Source organism: Solanum stenotomum, chromosome 6, assembly GCF_019186545.1.
Source record: "Solanum stenotomum isolate F172 chromosome 6, ASM1918654v1, whole genome shotgun sequence".
In the NCBI taxonomy this organism is placed as follows: Eukaryota; Viridiplantae; Streptophyta; class Magnoliopsida; order Solanales; family Solanaceae; genus Solanum; species Solanum stenotomum.
The window spans coordinates 6,460,759-6,481,537 of record NC_064287.1 but is presented as its reverse complement, the minus strand read 5'-3'; the positions used below and the strand labels follow the sequence as shown (position 1 = coordinate 6,481,537).

Sequence of the window (20,779 nt, the reverse complement as noted above, 5' to 3'; positions counted from 1 at the left end):
ATGTCTTTTAAATATTTTAAGTTGTTAATCGTTGTGATTTATAGTATTTCTTACGTAATTTTCAAATAATATATATTATTCAATTTGTCCAAATGGATGTAGCACATATAGAATTTCAAGAGTCAATCAAATGTTGTTAATTATTGAGATTTACAATACCTTTTACGTAATTTTCAAATTGAATAATACATGTTACTTCTTTTGTCTCATTTTATGTGACACCGATAGATTAATTTCAAGAATCAATCGAATATTTTATACGTTTTTTAAAAAAAATTAAATTGTCAATTATCATAATGTATAGTATTTTTTATGTAATTTTTAAATATCTAAAAATTAAAAAATAAGACAAACAAATTAAAACGGAAGAATCATATGAAAATTACAGAAATGTTCAAAAGGTGCTCAACCAAGCATGTTGACCTGTTGCCTGCTTGGGTACCTAAACTAGGGTTGCGTATCGGTCGGTTCGGTTCGGTTCGATTTTGAAGTATATCGGTTTGACTTATTGGTTATCGATTTGTAGAGATGTTAAACCGTTATAGAACCATTATGATATTGGCTTATCGGTTATTGATTGTTATCGGTTTAACCGTTAAGATTTGACACAAAAATAAATTAATGAAAAATACTTAAAAACAAGGTGACAAATCGAATGAATCATGTACATGAGTTCACAAGTTGCATCTTGCTCAAATGCAAACACTTTAACATTGTAGAATAACCAAGATTTTGAGATGGCCAGAAATAAAAGTAGGAAACTAAACTCTAAATCAATGACTTTATATACAAAATGGTATAAATATAGTTATTTAATTTACTATTGGGTTATCACTTATCAGTTAACCCATTAAGAAAAAACCTCAAACCGTTAAGAACCGATAACCCAATAATAAAAAAAAAAATATCTGAACCACTAAACTAATAACCCATTACTAATAAACCAATAACTCTTTTTCGGTTCGAATTATCAATTTCGATTTGATTTTGAACCACCCTAACCTAAACTCCCTCTTATAAATAAGTAGAATATGTTTTAATTGAAAATTTAATGTGTTAAAAAACTGTCATATTATATAGTGCTCCTATTTTGATAATCAAAGAAAGAATAAGAAGAGTGTAATATACCATATATTGATGTGGCAAAATAATGAATGGACTGATTATATGTCGCATTTTGAGTTTAAAAAGATGAGAAAAAAATATTTTAAAATTAGAGAAAATTACGTGTATAAGTAAACATATACTAGTTAATTAGTTAACATATCTATAATTTGTCTTAATTACAATTCACGACCTACTTTTAGGTATAATTATGCGGCTCGGCTTTTTAGTTTTGTATAATTCGCACGTTAGTATAATTCGGAATTTATATAATATAATTTGTATAACTTTTGTATAATGTTATTTTGTATAATATAATTTGTATAACTGTTTACACTTCATATGTTTGTAATTATATAAATTCGTCAGTTCGAGTTTATACAAAAATAACTAAATTATATAAATGTACCCGTGAATTATACAAACCTGCGAATTATAAAAATCCACGAATTATACAAACGAGACAGCTGAAACTGTAGCTACAACCCGTAAATATACAAACTATAGCTGTGGAGAATAATTAAGTTTATTACAGTGGCTATTTGCGAAAATTCCCCTTAAAATTATAGTTTAGTTATACTTTTTACACTCACAATAGTTTAGATATAAAATTAAAAAGAAAAATAGTATATTGTGTTTTTTATACTTGAATAAAAAATGATGTGTTAGTTAAAAAAAACTTGTGGACAAAAATTTTGAGTCAGACTCGCCTAAGTGTGTATACACACATTTAGTTCAGTCAGCATTGACATGTGTTCCTCACATCCCCGATAATTAAGATATGAAATTCTAAAAAAAAAAATGATTTAGCAAGAAAATAACTTTTAAAAATTTCATCATTTCATATCATATATCCCAGGAGCCGATAAGCAGGGCGGAAGAGATTGAAAACAACAAATTGGGCTATACGGGATAGGTTGAAGTCTTCGCGAATTTATGCAGTTCACTCTCTCCACCACGGCACCGCTTGCCATCCCAAAGCTTGGACAACGACATATATGCATCCTATGTTTACTCGACAAAATAAAAAAGAATGGAAGTAATATAAGATTGTAAGAGTATGTGAGGTTGTTTTGCCTAAACGTAAATAGTTCAAATATATATATATATATATATATATATATATATATAAGCTCCATGTATAATGAGAATAGTATGTTATACATGGAGATGTAAAACAAAAGATCAAAACAAGACAATTGAAGTGAAAAAATGATAATGGAGTCCTATGTAATAACAAGTTGTATATGATAGTTATAAGACTTAACAATATTATATTTATTTATATATAGAGTAAATGTTGGAACAATAATTGAAAATTCCAACATATGATGATAAAGTTAAGGTTAGTAAAACCAACAGAAGAGGATTGACTTTTCTACTTTGCAAAACAACACTAGGGATAAGATTCAAGCAAGAAACTAAACAAAGATCAAATGATCTTTCTTGCTGAACCAAGTTACAGAACATAATATAATTTAGGTTACAAACAAGAACTTCAAATCTGCCTCTGTTAGTTTCCCCAACGCCTCAGAAGAGCCACCGACCGTCCTGCACAAAACATCAATATTGGACAATCAGCACTTCAGAGAAAGAAGGGAGGAGTGATCAGAGTAAAAGAGGAAAATCGGAAGCCAAGTGTAAAAACGGTATAGGCCAATACTCTGTCCAAATGAGATTTGAAGGGAGAAGCATTTATCGTTGCGACTTCTATGAATGAGAAAGAGCTCTCTCTCCATGTTCCGATTTTTAAGAAAAAAGGGAAAGTAGATAAAAGAGTGTATGACCCTTTTCCAATCCTTAGCTCAACTGTCTTAATGATTATTTGTCAATTTCTAACAACAATAACTAAGTCTCTGACCATAACACTCCATTTAAAACTCATCTCAGCCCAATATTATATGTTCTTGAGAGCACAAAAAAATCTTGATTCTCTTAATTTATCTTGAAATCATTTCTGAAGAAAACGGATCAAAATTACTCAACAGTTTCAAGTCATCAATTATTCTCTTTGAATACCCATGCAACTAGAACAATGAAGTTGCAGAAACTTACCCTTCAAAAACTAGCTCCTTCTTCTCTTGCAACTTTAAGATCCTCTCCTCGATTGTATTCTCAATCACAAATCTCACAATCCTAGAAATGAGAAAACAACAATAAGCTCCCTTCATTGGTATAGCTGGTTAAAGAAATACAAACACAGACCTGATTGGTTTATACTGCCCTATTCGATGGATTCTATCTTGGGCTTGCCGCTCCACAGCAGGATTCCACCAAGGATCCATCAAGAAAACCTAGTAAAGTGCAAGAGGAGAGCGACACATCAAGGAAAGTAATCTAGGTCATTCAACGAAAAATTACACGTCCCAAAAAGCATTTGTTCTTTAGGTGCACAGCGAAGGAAGTTAAAATATCCCAAACAAAATAAATATTTGGAACCTGAAGAGAAGAAGGAATCCAACAATGGATTCAAACCGCTTGGTATTCGACAAGAAATGAAGAATATGCATTGACAGAGAAAGGAAAGAAAAACTTTACTTGTGATGCCACTGTAAGATTGAGGGCAACACCTCCAGCTTTCAAGCTCATAAGGAATATCCTGCAATCTGGATCCTCGGTGAATCTTCTAATTGCAGAATCTCTGGCAGTCATAGACATGGATCCATCTAATTGAACACAACTGACGCCCGACTGCCAAATGCACACAAGACATGTTTTTTGTTATGACTACTGATGGCAACAAGAGGGGTAGGTGTGGAAGGGGATAAAGATATCATATCTTACCTTCTGTAGAGAATAGTGTATCAGATCCAAAAATGATGTGAATTGACTGAAGACTATTGCTTTCGCAGAACCATCTCTTTCAATCATGAACCTTATTTCTTCTCTCTAGAACCAATAACACAAGTAGCAATGAGAACAAAGCATAGTGGTTCTTTTTACCATAACAGAGATACCATAATATTCACAAGAAAAGCATTAGACGAGTTTAAGCCATAATGTCAAAGGATATAAATGAGATTGAGACCACAACGAGAACTTATTATTCCTCAATTAGGTTCCAGTAAAAATGGGGGTGGTATTTGATGCAACATTTCCAATGGTAAGCAAACTCAATTAGTTTCTACTCAAAGTGGGGGTGGTATTTGATGCAACATTTCCAATGGTAAGCAAAACTTCAATTAGACCTCATGTATCCCCCATTTTGCTCACAACCAAACTTGACAAGAAATTTATCAATTTTCCTAGGTGCATATCAAGCAAATTCACCAAGATACAGCATCTAGAAAGACTGAAACCATTATCCTGAACTTCTGCATGTGTAACATCTTGATCCTATGCCTGGTAAGTTAGATGGTATGGGAGCCTTAGGAAATGATGCAATATTGCGGCCTCTTGCACTCTTTGTGAGAGGAAAATAATAAAATAAAGCAACATATAAAGACGGGATAAGACATATTTATTGATTGAAAAGTAATTGGATACCAAAGCCTCTATTTTTGTGCTTGTCTGGAAATCATCAAGATGAATTCTGTTCAGTATACTTGAGGACCTAAACCCTTTGATCGTGGCTTTAGATTTCTGATCCCCCTTATCATTTGCCGTGAAATCCACTGTAAGTGGTTTAGAACATGAAGGGCATGAAACTTGTCCCACACTTGCAGAAAAATCTATTAGACATGACTTGCAAAAGACATGTGTGCAAGAAGTAACCTGCCATAATCAAGAGAGGTACACATTCTATAAGAGAGTCGATTCAAACTTCAAACGACAGAATTATGTAAAAGAATTCATAGCATCTTTTCTTAGATTGTCAAGAAATGAGGTACATGAATTTAAATCATTAAGTCCACAGTTTTATGGAAGTCCTTTTAGGTGTTTAAAGGCATTCCTAAAAGCATTTATAGTTAAATATTAAGGTCTTCCATATGGTGCTGGAGAAGAATTTTCAGAAGCTCAGGCACTTTAAGAAGGCTTAAGAAGCTATTCTGAATAGCTTTTGAAAAGACCTCTTAGATGTAAACGCGGAGAAATATGGCCACATTAAGATTTGAAATATCCATCATATAATACATGAAATATTAATGTAGTATAAGTAGGAACTCCGTCAAATTCAACTTTAATGAATTATCAAGTTTCTTGGTGAGCATTTGCTCCTTTCTTTTTTATTTCTTTTCTCACGGAAGGGGGAAAGGATGCAACTCACAACTGGATCTTCAACTGGATCATGACATAAACCACATGGTTGTTCAACAGAGCCAGCATCATTTGTGCTTTCTCTTCTAGCCATAGCAGTACTTGAGTATACCACAAGGTAAGGATGATCAACTGCCTGTGGTCAGATCAAAAATAAAATACAGAAAAATAAAATCCATCAAATATAAGCAATTTTTTCTAAGTTATCACTTTTGAGATAAAATTATGCATAGATCATAGAAAGTCAAATTGTGTGCTTAAGTACAAGAAATTTGAACTATTTATTTCTTTAAGGACCTAAAATTATTAAGGAAGTTCAGATTCAGAAGATGCAAACGGAGAAGGCAAGGTTTGTATACAAGGTCATATACAGGAGAATAACATCCCAAATACGGAAAATCGTAGCCAAGGCATGCTAAAAACAGTGAAATAATCAGAGTAACCACTTTCAATCACAAAGGAGACTAATGAAGTCAAAGTTCGCTCCTGCTCTTGTGTGGCACTTCTTTATTCAAGGAATTAAAGATAAGAAATATAAAATAGGCACTTTAATATGCAGAGTTTCAGGGAAACAAAACACAACTTTAGATATATGCATTTTTAACATATTCAAGCTATTTCTTAAGGACCATTCAACTAAACTGAATAATTCGGGATTGTATCCCAAAAAGTTAAATTATTAGCAAGGGGATTGTAGGCGAAATTGGAATCCTTGTCTAACATTTCGCCACACTGGATCACACATCAGGTTGGGTTTCTATAATCCAAACCAACACCGTCCACAATGTCAAATGAGGACAAGGAGTTCAGGATGACACTGGGTTTGCCAGTAGTGGTGATGGTGAACTGCGCTAATAACACTGGTGCAAAGACTCTGTACATTATTTAACTTCAGCTTATGTTAGAGACATGGTTATGCCCACTGTCAACAAGGGTAAGCCAGAGCTTACAAAGAAGGTTATGCCTGCTGTTATTGTTCGCAAGCCATGGCATAGAAAGGGCGTTGTTAACATGTACCTTGAAGATAATGTTGTGGTGATTATGAGTCCAAAGGGTGAAATGGAAGGGTCTGCAATCACTTCCCCAATTGGGAAAGAGTGCTGATCTTTGACCTAGGATCGCTAGTGTGCTGCCAATGCTACTGTGTAGAAGTACATTTTCCAAGTAATTTGTAATTCATGTTTTGATGGTTTATCTAAGTTTTTGGACATCAAAGGGTTTTGTCTTGGTAAGAATTATTTGCTCCGAGTTTTGCAGTACTAAAAGATTTTCACCCATTAACAACATCAATATTTCATTTCCATGGTCTCGTTCTTTTACCACAATTTATGTAGAAATATTGATATATTTCTTTATAGAAAATACATCAGGTCCATTTTTGAAGGTTAACAATGAACCTATAGCAGCAACACAGACTGTCATTCACAACTAAAACCAAATACAAGCAGGTACCATTACATTATTCAGAACAGTTCAAATTGAAAGCACGATCCCCATACCTGTCGCAGGCGTGTGAGTAGATCAAAAATGTGAGCATAGTTATTCATCAAAGTACCAGCTTGAATGTATCTGCAACAAAATACATCAGAAAGAAACAGTATAGTGATAAGAAGAAGGTGAAATAGCTAGTATTGAGCACTTTCGACGAAAACGGTGTAAAATATTTCCATGAAGAAGCCAAGGAGTGTCAATATATATATATACCATGAGCTGTCCCATTAAAACAAATTGAATAAGAACTTTACCATGAGTAGCAGATCGAGAGCAACAAAAAAACAAAGATGACTTTCAAACAAGAAAGTGTCTAGTTGCATAAGCAGTGACTAAAATAGATGACATACGTATTAAATTGTGCCTGGCTTTCATTGTACAGTGATGTGTAGTAGTCTTCTTCTTTAACATCCAAAGAATCTTTCCGCAAAGTAACCTGAACACAAAAGTAACTAACAGACTGAGTGGAGAGAAAATGATTATCAACTCGAGCACTGCGTTAATGTGAACTAAAACTTACAATCCTTGGAGGAAGTGCAAGATCAGCGGCCCTTCCCTTTTTAGTACGTCTCAGCAATATGCTTTTCAAAATTTTGTGTTTCAACAAAACCATCGCATCTCTTCCAGTCCCACGATTCCCTTGAGATTGTATGGGTGAGGCAATATACTAGAGACAGAAAACATATCAAACGTCTTGATGTCAGCAACATTTTTTTTGTCTGAAATAACAGGAAGCACCAAAATAAGTAAATCAATTTGATAACTTACTCTATTCCACCAGCAAAAGTGCCGAATAGATTTGTGGGGGCAATGTGGGCACTCGGATGAGCTAAAATAAATACAAGCATAAGAGGGAACAAGCGAGATTTCAAAATGGTGAAAATTAAAAGAGATTCAAGTAAGAAAGATTTCAACCGTCATTGAAACATTCATGATTCAAAGACAAATTCTCTGGTAAAAATTAACAAATATAACAGAGTAAAAATAAAACAAATCTTGAGAAATATGTTACTCTCTCCAACCGCAAAGATCAGAAAGAAACTTTTAAGTCTACCTATAGTCCAGAACTCTGCAATCACAATCTTTGCAGAAGTAGTACGAGTAAGGAACAATTTGCAGGAAACGGACCTGTCCAAAAGTGAGGATGTATTAATTTCAGAGAATGAAGATGCAATTATGTTAGCCACAAAAGAACATTAATCCCAAGAAACTTACAAGTGAGTACAGCTCTCCTACACGGTTCTGGAGGGGAGTACCACTTAAGGCCCACTTAAAAGAAGATTCTAGCGCAAGAATAGCTCTTGTAGTGTTGGAGCGTCTATCTTTTACATAATGGGCCTATGCCAAAAGTGCAATCAGTTAAAGAACTGCAGATGAAGGGTTAGTTCACACACACACACACACACATATATATATATGAGAGAGAAAGAAAGCTGCAGATGAAGAGTGCACATAAAAGTTTCATGAAATGAGAAATTGAGTATTCAATGTGCTTTAGGACAAAGACAAACTTTTTACCTCATCCAAAATGATACGATTCCATTTCACAGAGTGCAAAATTGACTTCCTCATGGACATATCTTGACCGGCACAGGCTGAATCATCAACAGAACCAGCATCAGTCTCGCTTTTGCGCTTTATTCCCTTCCCACGGCCTCTTTTACCCGTATCAATCTCTGAATCACCTTCAATAGGATTCTTTTTCAGCTTTGACGGTTTTCCTCCAGTCTTGCTCTGCTGCTTTGATTGTTTAGCCGTTTTAACAGCATCTGGTCCACAAAAGTACTTCTGGTGAACAGAAAGCTTCTGTTCATAAAAAGACTTTCCACACCACTGACATTTTTCTTTTGGTGGCATCACATTTTTCCGGTACTCAGCCTCCACTGTGGAATATGTAGTGATGACAAAATCATATTCTGCAAATTTGTCAATATTCTTCACCCTGTTGGCGCCATGATAAACCAAAATTTTGTTGCTTCCTTTAGTGGTGAAGCGATCAATCTCACTAACCCACTGAATCACAGCAACAACGGGACATATGACTAGGGTTCCTTTCACTGCAGGGAGCTCCTGGGAAGTACAAGGGGCAGGTGAGAGCAAACTGGAACCATAAATTGCTTGCCCTAGTTCGCGTTTAGCAAGCACAAGAGCTATGGCTTGAACAGTCTTCCCCATCCCCATCTCATCAGCAAGAATACCACCTCTAGCAGTAGATTCTTCTTGCTTCAACGCCCAAGCCAACCACTCTTTCTGGTACCTCAGCAAGGGCATGATCAAATCAGAAGGTGGCTGAGCAGTTTCAGTTACCAACTCATCCTGACTATTGAAGTCAGGATCATTTGGATAGTTTTCAGCCATCCAACTATCGTTTTCTTCTTCCCAGATCTCCCACAGCAAAGTGGGTCTCTTCTTTTGATTCTTTTCACGGATCTTCTTCCTATCCTCTATCCTCCCTATCAATTGAAGGTAGCCAGCATCTACTTCACCACCCCTTCCTACTTCATTCATTACCCAATCTACATGTTCCTCTTCTTCTCCCTGATCTTCTTTTGTTTCAATCCTCTTTTTGCCCCCATTTCTTTTTGTTCTATTGGAACATACCACTTCCTCAGTTAAATTAACTACTTCATCAGCTACTTCTGCATATATGATTAAACCAATTAGTACAATCACATAATTAACCTCTTGCATTCACTATTCAACACACATCCATATTTGTCTGCATGAATTTTTGCCTAAGGTTAGCCAACAGGCATCATGAATCAGCGAAAAGAAAGTCCCAGCACACTATTAAAATTTCACTGTAGTTGCAATAGTAAAAAAAGACCAAATTGAGGGCATATTAACTATATCTCATATGCAAATAATATTTGCATGAATAATAAAAGTTATATGGATTACCTTCATCACTGTTTCCAATATAATCAGAATCCGAGGATATAGAAAGAAGGTCATCCTCATCAGAGCTGTCCTGATATTGGCGGCTTTGTTTTCCTAATTTCACAATTCACATCAAGTCCAACCACATCATTTACCTTTATATACAACGCATACTTGATATAGATATGTATAACATATACCATCTCAGAGAAATGCTTTATCGCGCACACAAAAAAAAAAAAAAATTAAATTTTTTAAACAAATTAGGCCTTAATCAAAACAGAAGTTCTTTTAGAAAAAATGACGGAGAAGAAAATCGTTAAGACTCCGACATCGAAAATGGAATGGGCAATTGATCTATAAAAAAAATGTAAATTCCTCAGTACAAAACACACCCTAAAAAATCTCATTTCACTTTTGCAATCAGTAAAATTCAAACAAAAAAGCTGTAAATTCACATTTTACTCGAGCAATCAGTAAAATTCAATCAAAAGAACAAAAAAAAGTATGATCGCACATGTATGGAGCAGCAGAAAACATAAAAGGAAGGATTTTTCGATCGAACCTTTGGCGGAAGACGATGAAGGACGAGAACGGAGCCTCATTGATTAGGGTTTTGCAGAGAAAAAGGGGAGAAAACACTCAACAGTAGTGTGAACAGTGCGTCTCTTCCCCTGAAGAGAGAGAGAGAGAGAGAGAGAGTGACAGAAAGAAGAGAGAGAAGCGAGAATGTTGTTGTGTGTTGAGTAAGACATTTCTGCGGCGGGAAAGGTATTTATAAAGGGTTGACCATTTAAGCATTTTAGGATTTTTGCCATCTATAAACTTGACCAACTTTTTAATCTAAATTTGACCAATTTTTAAATCTTAATTTTTGGACTTAAGCTATTTATAAATTAGATTAAGTTTTAAATGTAAATTTATGGATTTCAGTAATTTAAATTTGACCAACTTTAAAATTAAAATGTTAGAATTTTAGCAATTACTAATAAATTTGACTAACTTTTAAATGTAAATATTTGGATTTTAGCAATTCATAAATTTGACTAACTTAAAAATTTTAATTTTCGGATTTTAGCAATTTCTGAATTTGACCAATTTTTAAATAAAAATTTTTCAGATTTTAGCAATTAAATTTGACTAATTTTTAAATCTAAATTTTTGGAGCTCATCAATTTAAATTTGACCAACTTTAAATTTTAGCAATCTAAATTTGACCAAATAATTCTTTTATATACCTTTTAAATATTTTAAATTGTTAATTATTGTGATTTATAGTATTTTTTACATAATTTTCAAGTAATATATGTTATTGTCATCATTCCAATTTATATGACACCCAAAATTTCGAGAGTCAATCCTATCTTGTGAAATATGATTCTATTGTGTTGTATTTTTTTGTTAAAATTTAAATCTAGTTAAGCTCATTTCTAACTTTTCTATTGCATCTAAAAGTTTCGGTGTTGTCTTTTCGAACTGTGTCATAAAATCGTGAAAAGTTCTAAATGCAATAAGTGCTTCCTTACGCGTGACTAGTTCCAAAGGTATTGTATCATTTTCAACTTCATCATCAATGTTGTTTTTTCCGATGGTATCCACAATTTCTTTTAAGTTGTGGACCTCTAAACATGCAACATTGTTCTAGATGCGATAAGTGATTTTCGAACTGCTCCATAAATTTATTTTTATGGAATTCAATAAATATGATACATAAATTAGTAAGATGCAATGATTTCAATATAATCAAAATTAATCTTCATTAAATATGAAGATACTCTTTAAATTAATAAATTTGAGATGAGGTAAAAAATACTATAAATTATAATACTTAACAACTTAAAATATTTAAAAGACATATAAAGTTTGGTTGACTATCAAATTTTGTTATTGGTGCCTCATAAATTGGGAGAAAGAAAGTGACATATACTAAAACCTCACTAAATTAATATAGGTGGACCATTAAATATTATTATTTTGTAGATGTATTATTTAATATTAATTTATCGACGAAATAATACCTCTACAAAATAATAATATTTCATGGTCTCACCTATATTAATTTAGTGAAGTTTTAGTGTATGTCACTTTCTTTGTCCCAATTTATGGGGCACCAATAACAAAATTTGATAGTCAACCGAACTTCATATGTCTTTTAATATTTTAAGTTGTTAATTATTATAATTTATAATATTTTTTACGTCATCTCAAATATATAATAAAAAGAAATATCAGACAAATAAATTAAAACAAAGAACATCTATTAATTAGTACCCTCGACTAGAGAAAACGCCACAAATGAGCCTTAAATTATTGAAATAGGTCTAAAATAGTCTCTTGACTTACACTTACTGAATTTAGATGGTGTTTGGATTGACTTAAAAGTTGATCAAATCTACTTTTAAGTCGGTTTTTGACTTTTGGAAGTGTTTGGCAAATATGAAAATAACTTGTAAAATAAGTCAAAAAATGACTTAAAATAAGTTAGTTGGCAATGTTAAAAATAACTTAAAATAAGTTAAAATGACTTAAAATAAGTTAAATATCAAAAATAGGTCTCCCCTACTTTACTTTTTTTGACTTAAAAGTCATTTAGGCTTGACTTTTTTTATTTTTGACTTAAAATTTACTTTTTTTAAGCAAATTCAAACAGACTCTTAGTCCTTTAACTATCCAAAATCTTATCAGGTTTGGTTCCTTAACTATACATTTGTCGATTTTAATCCTTAAAATATTCAAAAACTTAGCAGGGTAGGTGGATCACCTACTAAGACTCTTTAGACCAAATTATTGGGTCAAGTACTCTACCACCTACTTGCATTAGTTATGGTCCAAATTGAGTAGACTAGAGGGATAATTGGCAGCAAGGCCCAACGAGTGTTGAACTCCTCAAAGGCCCAAGTTAAAAGGCCAAGTAGGTGGGTCACTTACTTGACAATATACGGCCCAAAATTGATCAAGAAGGTCGGCCAATGCACCTCCCTTTTAAAGGGATAAAAATCAGATCTTTTGCTTCATTTTTTAACTTGCAAAATTTCATATTCATTAAGTTTCTCTCTTGGTCTTTCTTGGCTTAACACAGCAGTTCTAAAACACCTTAGGGTTCTTGAATATTGTCCCCCTTTTCAAGTAAAAGTTTGAAGGAGAGTTTAAGTTCTTGAAGTACAAGTTTAGAGGATAAATTTTCAGAAACTGAAGTAAGGCTACTGTCCATTTTTGCCTCTCTTAATACAGGTTTGGGGGTGGAGAATTTTGTATATATTTGTCAAGAACTCATGGATGGTGATGAATCATTAAGTTCAATATTCTCCTATTATGCTGAAGGTTTTTTGGTGATAGATAGTGGTTGCTTATGTATATTGTTGTTGGGAAAACTTGAGTATCTTGGCAAAGGATGTATGAAGTTGTATTAATGTATAGAAAAAGGGTGTGGTGATTCACCATTTGTGTAAGGGTTGTATGGGACTACTGTCCGGCAAGTGTTTAGCTACTGTTTTACGAGGCCCGTAATGTGATTAGCTTTTAACATTAGTTTAATCATGAATTATATTGTAGATTAACACCCCAAAGAGGGGCTGAATCGTGATAGTTGTATTGGTAAAAAAGTAAGGTATGTAAGGTTATTCGATTTCATATTCATTGGAATGAAATCTGATATTTGCGATTAATGTCAACGAAGTAAATTTCCTAAGCTCTATTCTTAGTAAAGGAAACATGGTGGCAATGTACGATCTCCAATATAGCTAATAATATTTTTTCCCGTCGAACTACTTCATTATATGTTTATTACTCTACTATTGTGTAATTATCCTCCTATGGGCTAGTATAGGAGTGGTGTTTGCAACAAGTCTGGTGAATTCTCCTCTTAGTTAATTGAAGTCAATTATGTCATTTAAGCTCATAAGAAATTCATTAATGTTACGTAGCTCCTTATGTCATTGTTACTGCCTTGAAGTTATTATTCTCATATCTTCTACTATTGGTCCGTAGTTTCAAATCTCAAAAATGGTTATGACCACCAAAATAACAATCTCAAAAATTAAAGAAACTAAGTGAAGCAATCTGTATATTTATGGGTGGCAGCCCAGGGGCAAATGCTTAGCATGGGTTGATCCCAATTGGTATAGAAGGGTGTTAGCTCAGGGCGAAAGCCTAGCATGGGCTGATCCCAATTTGTGTAATTATGAGGACAACATTTCAGGGTTAAAATGTCTAGCATAGGTCATCCTCTTCTACCACTGATCAGTTGGTCATTTGTATCATATGCCTTATAAAGATTATAACGCACAGAAAAGTAAAGAAAAAAATCTAGCATACACTATTCCACAAGTATAAGCAAATGTGCTTTCTAATCTTTATCTATTTGTAATTGGTTTCACTTGAGCTCTCATTTTACATATGGTTATATTATGCCTTACATATTCAGTATATTCTTTCATAGCGACGTCCCTTATTTGGGATGCTGCATTTCATATTGCAGGTACAAGTACTCAACTAGTAGATTTTCCCAATAGAAGCACATGACACTCAACGGTTGTTGGTGAGCTCCAGGTTGATTCGGGGTTTTGCCGAGTCTTTACTATGCGTATTTGATAGTTTTACAGTCATGAATTCTAGTAAAGCTATCATTTGTATTCATAGTTTTACTTGTCACATGTATCCGTTCAGCTAGTCGACATGTGTTGTATATGTAGCTTCTCATTAGTAAATCTATCTGCATAGTAGTTCACTTTATCATCATAGATCACTTGTAAAACATGTGTTCATATGGTACTTGTCCGCTTCACCTAAGGTTGGGGTGTGGCAATTTTATTTTAATTCTAAAAAAAAGAGTAAGTTAGATTTTGAATTGATAAGAGTGGGTCTATAAGTTTTTAGTGAAAGGGACCTACTGTTTTGAATTTAAAATAAAAATTTAAGAGAAAAAAGGAGTAAAAAAATAATTAAAAAACGTAGAAAAAAAGTAGGCCATTTGGAATCAAACTCGAGACGTAAGTCATCAAATGTGGCACCTCTGCCACCTGAGATAGGAGCATTCTGATGATATAAGGGGTGTCCTTTTTAATTATTTTACCTTTTTTAGTTTTTTTAGTTTTTTTTATATAGGTATATTCCGTAAATTTTTTTGATGAGGTCGTGTCCCGTGACACACCTTACCTATGCATAAATCCACCCCTGGTGGTAATCGTATACTTAAGGAACCAAACCTGATAAACTTTTTGGATAATTAAAGGACTAAATTCGATAAGTGTATAGTTAAAGGACTATTTTGGGCCTACTTCAATAGTTGAGAAAATGGCCAAATGACCCCCCAGCCTATTAGCGGATTTCCAACTACACACTAATACTTCACGGGGGTCGTATTATCCCCCCCTCCCCCCCCAAAAAAAAAAAAAACTATTTTAAAGTGAAATTATTTCCTCCCTGAAATGTCATTACCGGGCATGTGTATTGTGGTGAAATACACGCACTTGACACGTGTATTTCACCATTTAATAATTTTTTTTAAAAAAAAGTTCTCCTCCTTCTTCCTTTCTTCCCCAATCATTTCTTCAACCCTAACTATAATAAACACCATTTTTTTTACCTCAATAAATTTCTATATCTCTAACAATTTATAAAAACGAAAATTCAAGTCACTTTTTCACCTACTCTGAATCTCTAGAGCCTAGAAGATAGTGGTCCTAATCAAATCTTTCATTCAACCAATTCAACTATTTTTCTAGATTTTTTTACATTTCGTTCGATTTTATTCCTTAGACAATTTCAGATATATATTAAATGGGTCATAAACATTTGAGATTAGATTTAGCCCCTGAAGATTTCATCGACAACTCTAAATCATCACGGATGAGAAGACCAATTTGAGACACACCAATTTGAGAAACCTCTCTCTCTCTTTCCCATTCTTTATTCTTTCTCCCTCTAAAATTTTCATGATTAATTTATGATTTGAGTTTTTGATTTTGATTCTTCATGGGGTTTAGGAGAACATGCAGGATCGTTCTTTAAAAATGTAGAAGAAATTAATGTTTTAGTTTCTTATAGTAAGTTTGAATATATTTTTTAAAATATACAATTACTTCACTTTGATTTTTTTACTCTTGAATCCATGACTTTTAAAAAAATTAATTAATGGGTATGTTTTTTAATTAAAATTTAATTTAATTTGTTAGATATGTTCTAAATAAGTCTATTGAAAAATTATTTATTCATAAAATGCATTAGTTGTTGATAATTTTTATACCAAACATCCATTGAAAAAGCTTCCACAATGATAATGGTGAAAAATGTATAGTTGTATAGATAAGTAAGAAGAAAGAAAGAGAAAGAAAAAAGAAAATCAGAGAAAAAAATGGAAATTAAAAAAAAATAGGCAACCCACTCTCTTAAAGAGAGTGAAATACACTATCTATGTCAACTCAGCACTTAAGGGGTTATCCAACTCAGCACTTAAGGGGTTATTTATTCCATTTTAAAGTAGTTCAAGGGAGTTAATAGGTCTCCCGCGAAGTATAAGTGTGTATTTGGAAATCCGATAATAAACTGGGGAGTCATTTGACCATTTTCTCCCAATAGTTCAAGGAGCATTTACGGCACTTTCTACCCTCAACTAGAAGCAAAACACATCGACCAAGAGGTGTCTCAACTATTATATAGTAGTAATTTAAATATATAATAGACTAAATAAAATAAAACAAATAAATTAAAATATCAAAAATACGGAAATTCCATAAATACGGGTAGAAGTAGGCACGACAAAAAAAATGCATTTTGACCGCTTCTCTATATTAGTAATTATCCCGTGTGACAGACATAAAATTATTAAAAAATATATATCTATTAATTGTGACAAAAACATGATTAAATTGATATACTTACATTATACTATTTGATGTTTATTTAAAAATGAAAATTAATCACAATCAAGCAAGGATGACATGTCTTTTTGCTATTGATAAAGGATGATAAAGGCATGAATTTGGGCAATCTAACTTTAAGGGGTGTAATAAAAGAATTTTATTTTTAACTATAGAATTTTTTGGATTTGAGCAATCTAAATTCGACCGTTTAGAGTTCTTAAGCATGAAGCAAGCAAAAAAGGGTAAGGATGATATATTTTTTGTGGTTAGATAAAGGATATTAAGGGTGCTTTTGGTATGGGGAAAATATATTTCAAATTTTTTATTTTTATTTTTTCATGTTTGGTTGGATAAAAAATTTTGAAAGTATTTTCTGTAGAAAAATTGTTCCTCAGGAAAAATGATTTCCTTAATAAAAGTAGCGAAAATAAGTTATATAAATGACATTATAACGTTTTTCTTATCCACTCACCCATCCAACTCCCTCAACCCCTACCCTTTGACCATCCCAATCCCGAGGTCATATACAACACCCTCCCTATTTTTAAGGATCGTTTGGTGTGAAGCATAATACCAAATAGTCATGGAATTAAATTATAGTGTCACTTAATTTGTTGTTTGGTTGACAAGTCCAAAATAACTTAACTAGAGATTAATAATTAGTATCGGGATAAATTTTCCCTCCCTTGGGTGGTATAGTAATCACAAAATAACTTATCCGAGCAAAAAATTGGTAAAATGACAAACATATACCAAATCTTACTCAATTGTTACATTTCATTCCCCTTCAAAGAACCGTGTCATCAAGGTTCGTAATTTTGGGGATAAGACATAAATACCTTCCTAGACTACACACCTAAACTTAACTAAGGTCCTATTACCCCCTTGGACTCTTTTTTTTTCGTATTATTGTGCACCTTTTGTGCTGATGTGGCACCTTCAATTATCCAAGTTGGTTGTATTTATACACACTCGCCTGCCATGTGTGTAATTTTTTTTTTAATTTTAATTAAAAAGTAATTTTATTTTAAAGTTTAATTTATTTTTAAAAAAATATTCTTATTTTCTTTATTTTGTATTTAAATTAAGTTAATACACATGATTTTACCTTGTATAAAAACTTTTTTTTTTACCTTCATTCATTGTTTTTTCTCTTTTATTTTTCTATTAATATTATTTTATTTGCCTTTCGTTTTGATTTGATTCCAAATTTCTCGTATTTAAAATAAATTAATTTTGAATGGATATCAAAATAAGTGAAGAAAATCAAATAAAAGATTAAAAAAAATTATAATGTTAAAATTAAAGGACACTTTTATTTTATTTTTTAAAAAAATACACATACTTTTTAAAAAATAATTAAAAGTGAAAAGATGATAATTTTTTTTCTTTTAAATTAAAGTGAAAAGAAATTAAAATAAATATTTTACAAAGAAAGAAATAAGAATAATTAAATATATATAATTTTTAATATCAATAAATATGTGTACTAACTAATTATAAAGTTACCCATCAAAAATGACATGTGTTCAATTTGTGCATTCATCACTTGCCTTCAAGAGAGTGTGAACACTCTCTATACTATGTTAGCGCTTGTGGTGTATTTATTCTATTTTAAATTAGTTTAGGAGGGTAATAGGACCCTAGTTAAGTTTAGGTGTGTTTTTGAGATTTCGGTCATAGTCTAAGGGGGTACTTATGTCTTATCCCTAGTTTTGGAGTTGGTTTAACCCATCGATGGCCCCCTAAAGTTGACATGATATTTTACTTAGACACCTTAACTGAACGATGTTCATTTTAGACACCTCATGTAGGATCCCGTTGTGTCATTTTGACACCTTTTTTAGTATCAACAAAAATACATAAGGGGTATGTATTACACTCACTAATGACGTGTAAAGTGACGAATTAAATAATGACATTTATCATTTGTATCAAAAGTAATTTTTAAATAATTAATTTTGAGTAAAATTAATTAATAAAGAAAGCTCCCACCCACCTCGATTGTCTTCTCCTACAACCCTCCCCTCCTAACTGTCTTCTTTAAATACACTACCCCCCGAACACCCTACGTCTCTGCAAATTTGCGCACCATATCACTTTCTTACTTCTTCTTCGCCTAATAAATAGCTTGATATGGAAGATATTTGCTCATTTAAAGATCTTTTTTTCTTAGTTTATAGAAATTCACTCTCCCTCAAATTATCAAGATAAGTTTCTTCTTAAATTCACTTCCCTACAAATATTAAATTCTTCCAAGAAAGAATTTTATGAATGGATTTATTATTAAATTTTAACAACATTTTTCGTCATTTTGCTTAAACCTTCATTCAAGAAATTTAATTTGGGCAAAATGGTGGCTTAAAATGGGGAAGAAGAAGCAAAAAAAATTAAAAATTAACTAAAAAAACCATTTCACGCTCCAGTTAATGAGTGTATCACACTCACTATGCCATGTAAGCAAAAACTATCAAAATGACACAGCGAAATCTTACATGAGATGTCTAAAATGAATCGCTTAGTTGTGGTATCTAAGTAAAACATCTAGCCAACTTTAGGGGTTATCGATGGATTAAGCCTTTGGGGTTCATTGAACTTGTGTTGCCCATATAATGATATTTTGACCACATTATCATATTTTTCTTCAATACAATCGTGTTTTTAGGGGCGTTGTAAAACTGATCAAGTAATTCCTTCAGTGTAATACCGCTGACCAAATGATTCACTTTAGTGCAATTGCGTTGATCAAATGATTTCCTTCGGTTCAATCACACTCGTACCAGATAACTAACAACAACTATTCACGCTAAAATGATCATACCCCTCTCATACGAAGATTATTATTGCTATAGTTCCTAAATCACAATGCCAATCTAACGAATCAATTAAAATATAATTTAGATTTCATTTGCTTCATGTGGTACCATTTATGCTCAATAACATCAAAATATCAATCTTCGAATAAGCACCTGAAACTCATTTGAGATCCTGCAAACACAAATCAATAATGCAAATTGATCACAAAATACATTCTGGACATGTTAGAATCATCAAAATTACCACTTTGATGTCGTTTTGTCTATATGTTAATCGCGATCAAATCCAAACTTAAGAAAAGCAAGAATTCCATCCAAGGGTCCAAATCACTTCAGAGTGCTTCAGGACCCTTGCAAGTCATCTATCCAAGTCAAAAATCACCCTACAGATCCAACGAAATTATCAAAACTCAAAATCCTCCTTATTAACTCCAAATGTTAACTTTGCTCAAACTTTCAAAACTCAAAAACTCTCCCAAAATGCATCTAATCACATTTGGGAATGTGTCATTCATTCTGCAAGTCACAAATAGCAAAAGTTATAGGAAGGGTTAAACAAGAAAAAAAAGAGAGGCTATAATCACAAAATTCCGTGAGGGTTATTACAGTCATTTATTCTTGATTATTTATGTTTGTCTCTTCATTTTGTTAACTTTAATAGTGTTTCTCCCAAATGCACACTCAAGTGTATGCAATCGCGCAAGTAATATAGTGATTTTTTAAGAATTAGATTATCGAATCCAAAGAACTTACAATTAGTTTATATCTAATTTCACTAATACCCAAAATTTAATGCAAGTATGTCACAAGAGTTTGATTTATTCTTGTAAACTAAGAATGCAAGAATTAAAAAATTAGAATAACTAAGAACAATTAAACCCAAATAGGATTTTAACAATAGTTCAAGACAATTTCATGGTTGCAACTCAATTAAGAAATCATGTGTCATATTTCCTCAATAGATTTCAGATGGTTATCAAATTACTGATTTACAAAGTTGATATTATGACTATGATCTATCGACCTCTAATCACCTATCACAATTAATAATCTAACTAGATCGTTGAGCCGGAATATGTTGAATCAACTGCGGAGCACTAAGCTTTCTTCTCATTTCGTAACGAAGCATGACAATTAGGTATATTTCTATCCTAGATGCAAATCAATTCTAGTTTTTATGCAAGAAAAGATCATGCACATTGTATTCCACGTTCTATCTATATTCTTCTCTCAAATTCAATAAAAGACAATAAATTTATTTCAATGGTGATCAAACATCAAAATATTAATTCAATAACATACAAGTAATTTAAACAATAAAAAACTTAATCTATAGAGTCAATATTCAACAATCATTCGTAGCTACATCCCCTAAACAAGGATTCTTAGCTACTAATGCTAATAAAAAACACAAAGATAATTATTTTCATG

At 32.5% G+C, this 20,779-nt stretch overlaps 1 protein-coding gene and 1 pseudogene across 1 annotated transcript; one reads left to right on the top strand and one right to left on the bottom strand.

Annotated features, from left to right (window-relative positions):
- Positions 1-2,368: 2,368 nt before the first annotated feature.
- Positions 2,369-10,414, bottom strand: LOC125869272 (DNA repair protein RAD16-like). The gene is made up of 16 exons (XM_049549838.1): positions 10,238-10,414; positions 9,694-9,786; positions 8,311-9,431; positions 8,008-8,130; positions 7,847-7,920; positions 7,561-7,621; positions 7,313-7,459; positions 7,143-7,228; positions 6,801-6,870; positions 5,312-5,437; positions 4,591-4,818; positions 3,889-3,993; positions 3,643-3,795; positions 3,310-3,398; positions 3,160-3,240; positions 2,369-2,655 (listed from the first exon to the last, which is right to left on the bottom strand). The coding sequence occupies exons 1-16, from the start codon at positions 10,275-10,277 to the stop codon at positions 2,583-2,585; spliced, it is 2,670 nt and encodes an 889-aa protein (XP_049405795.1). The 5' UTR covers positions 10,278-10,414; the 3' UTR covers positions 2,369-2,582.
- On the top strand, positions 5,921-6,657 carry LOC125869312 (60S ribosomal protein L23-like; annotated as a pseudogene).
- Positions 10,415-20,779: the final 10,365 nt, after the last annotated feature.

Coding starts and splice junctions, on each gene's coding strand:
- LOC125869272 (XM_049549838.1), bottom strand. CDS start 10,277: ATGAGGCTCCGTTCTCGTCCTTCATCGTCTTCCGCCAAAG. Junction 8,131..8,310: donor ATCGTATCATTTTGGATGAG/GTAAAAAGTTTG, acceptor CTTTTGGCATAG/GCCCATTATGTAAAAGATAG. Junction 7,622..7,846: donor TGCAGAGTTCTGGACTATAG/GTAGACTTAAAA, acceptor TATTTATTTTAG/CTCATCCGAGTGCCCACATT.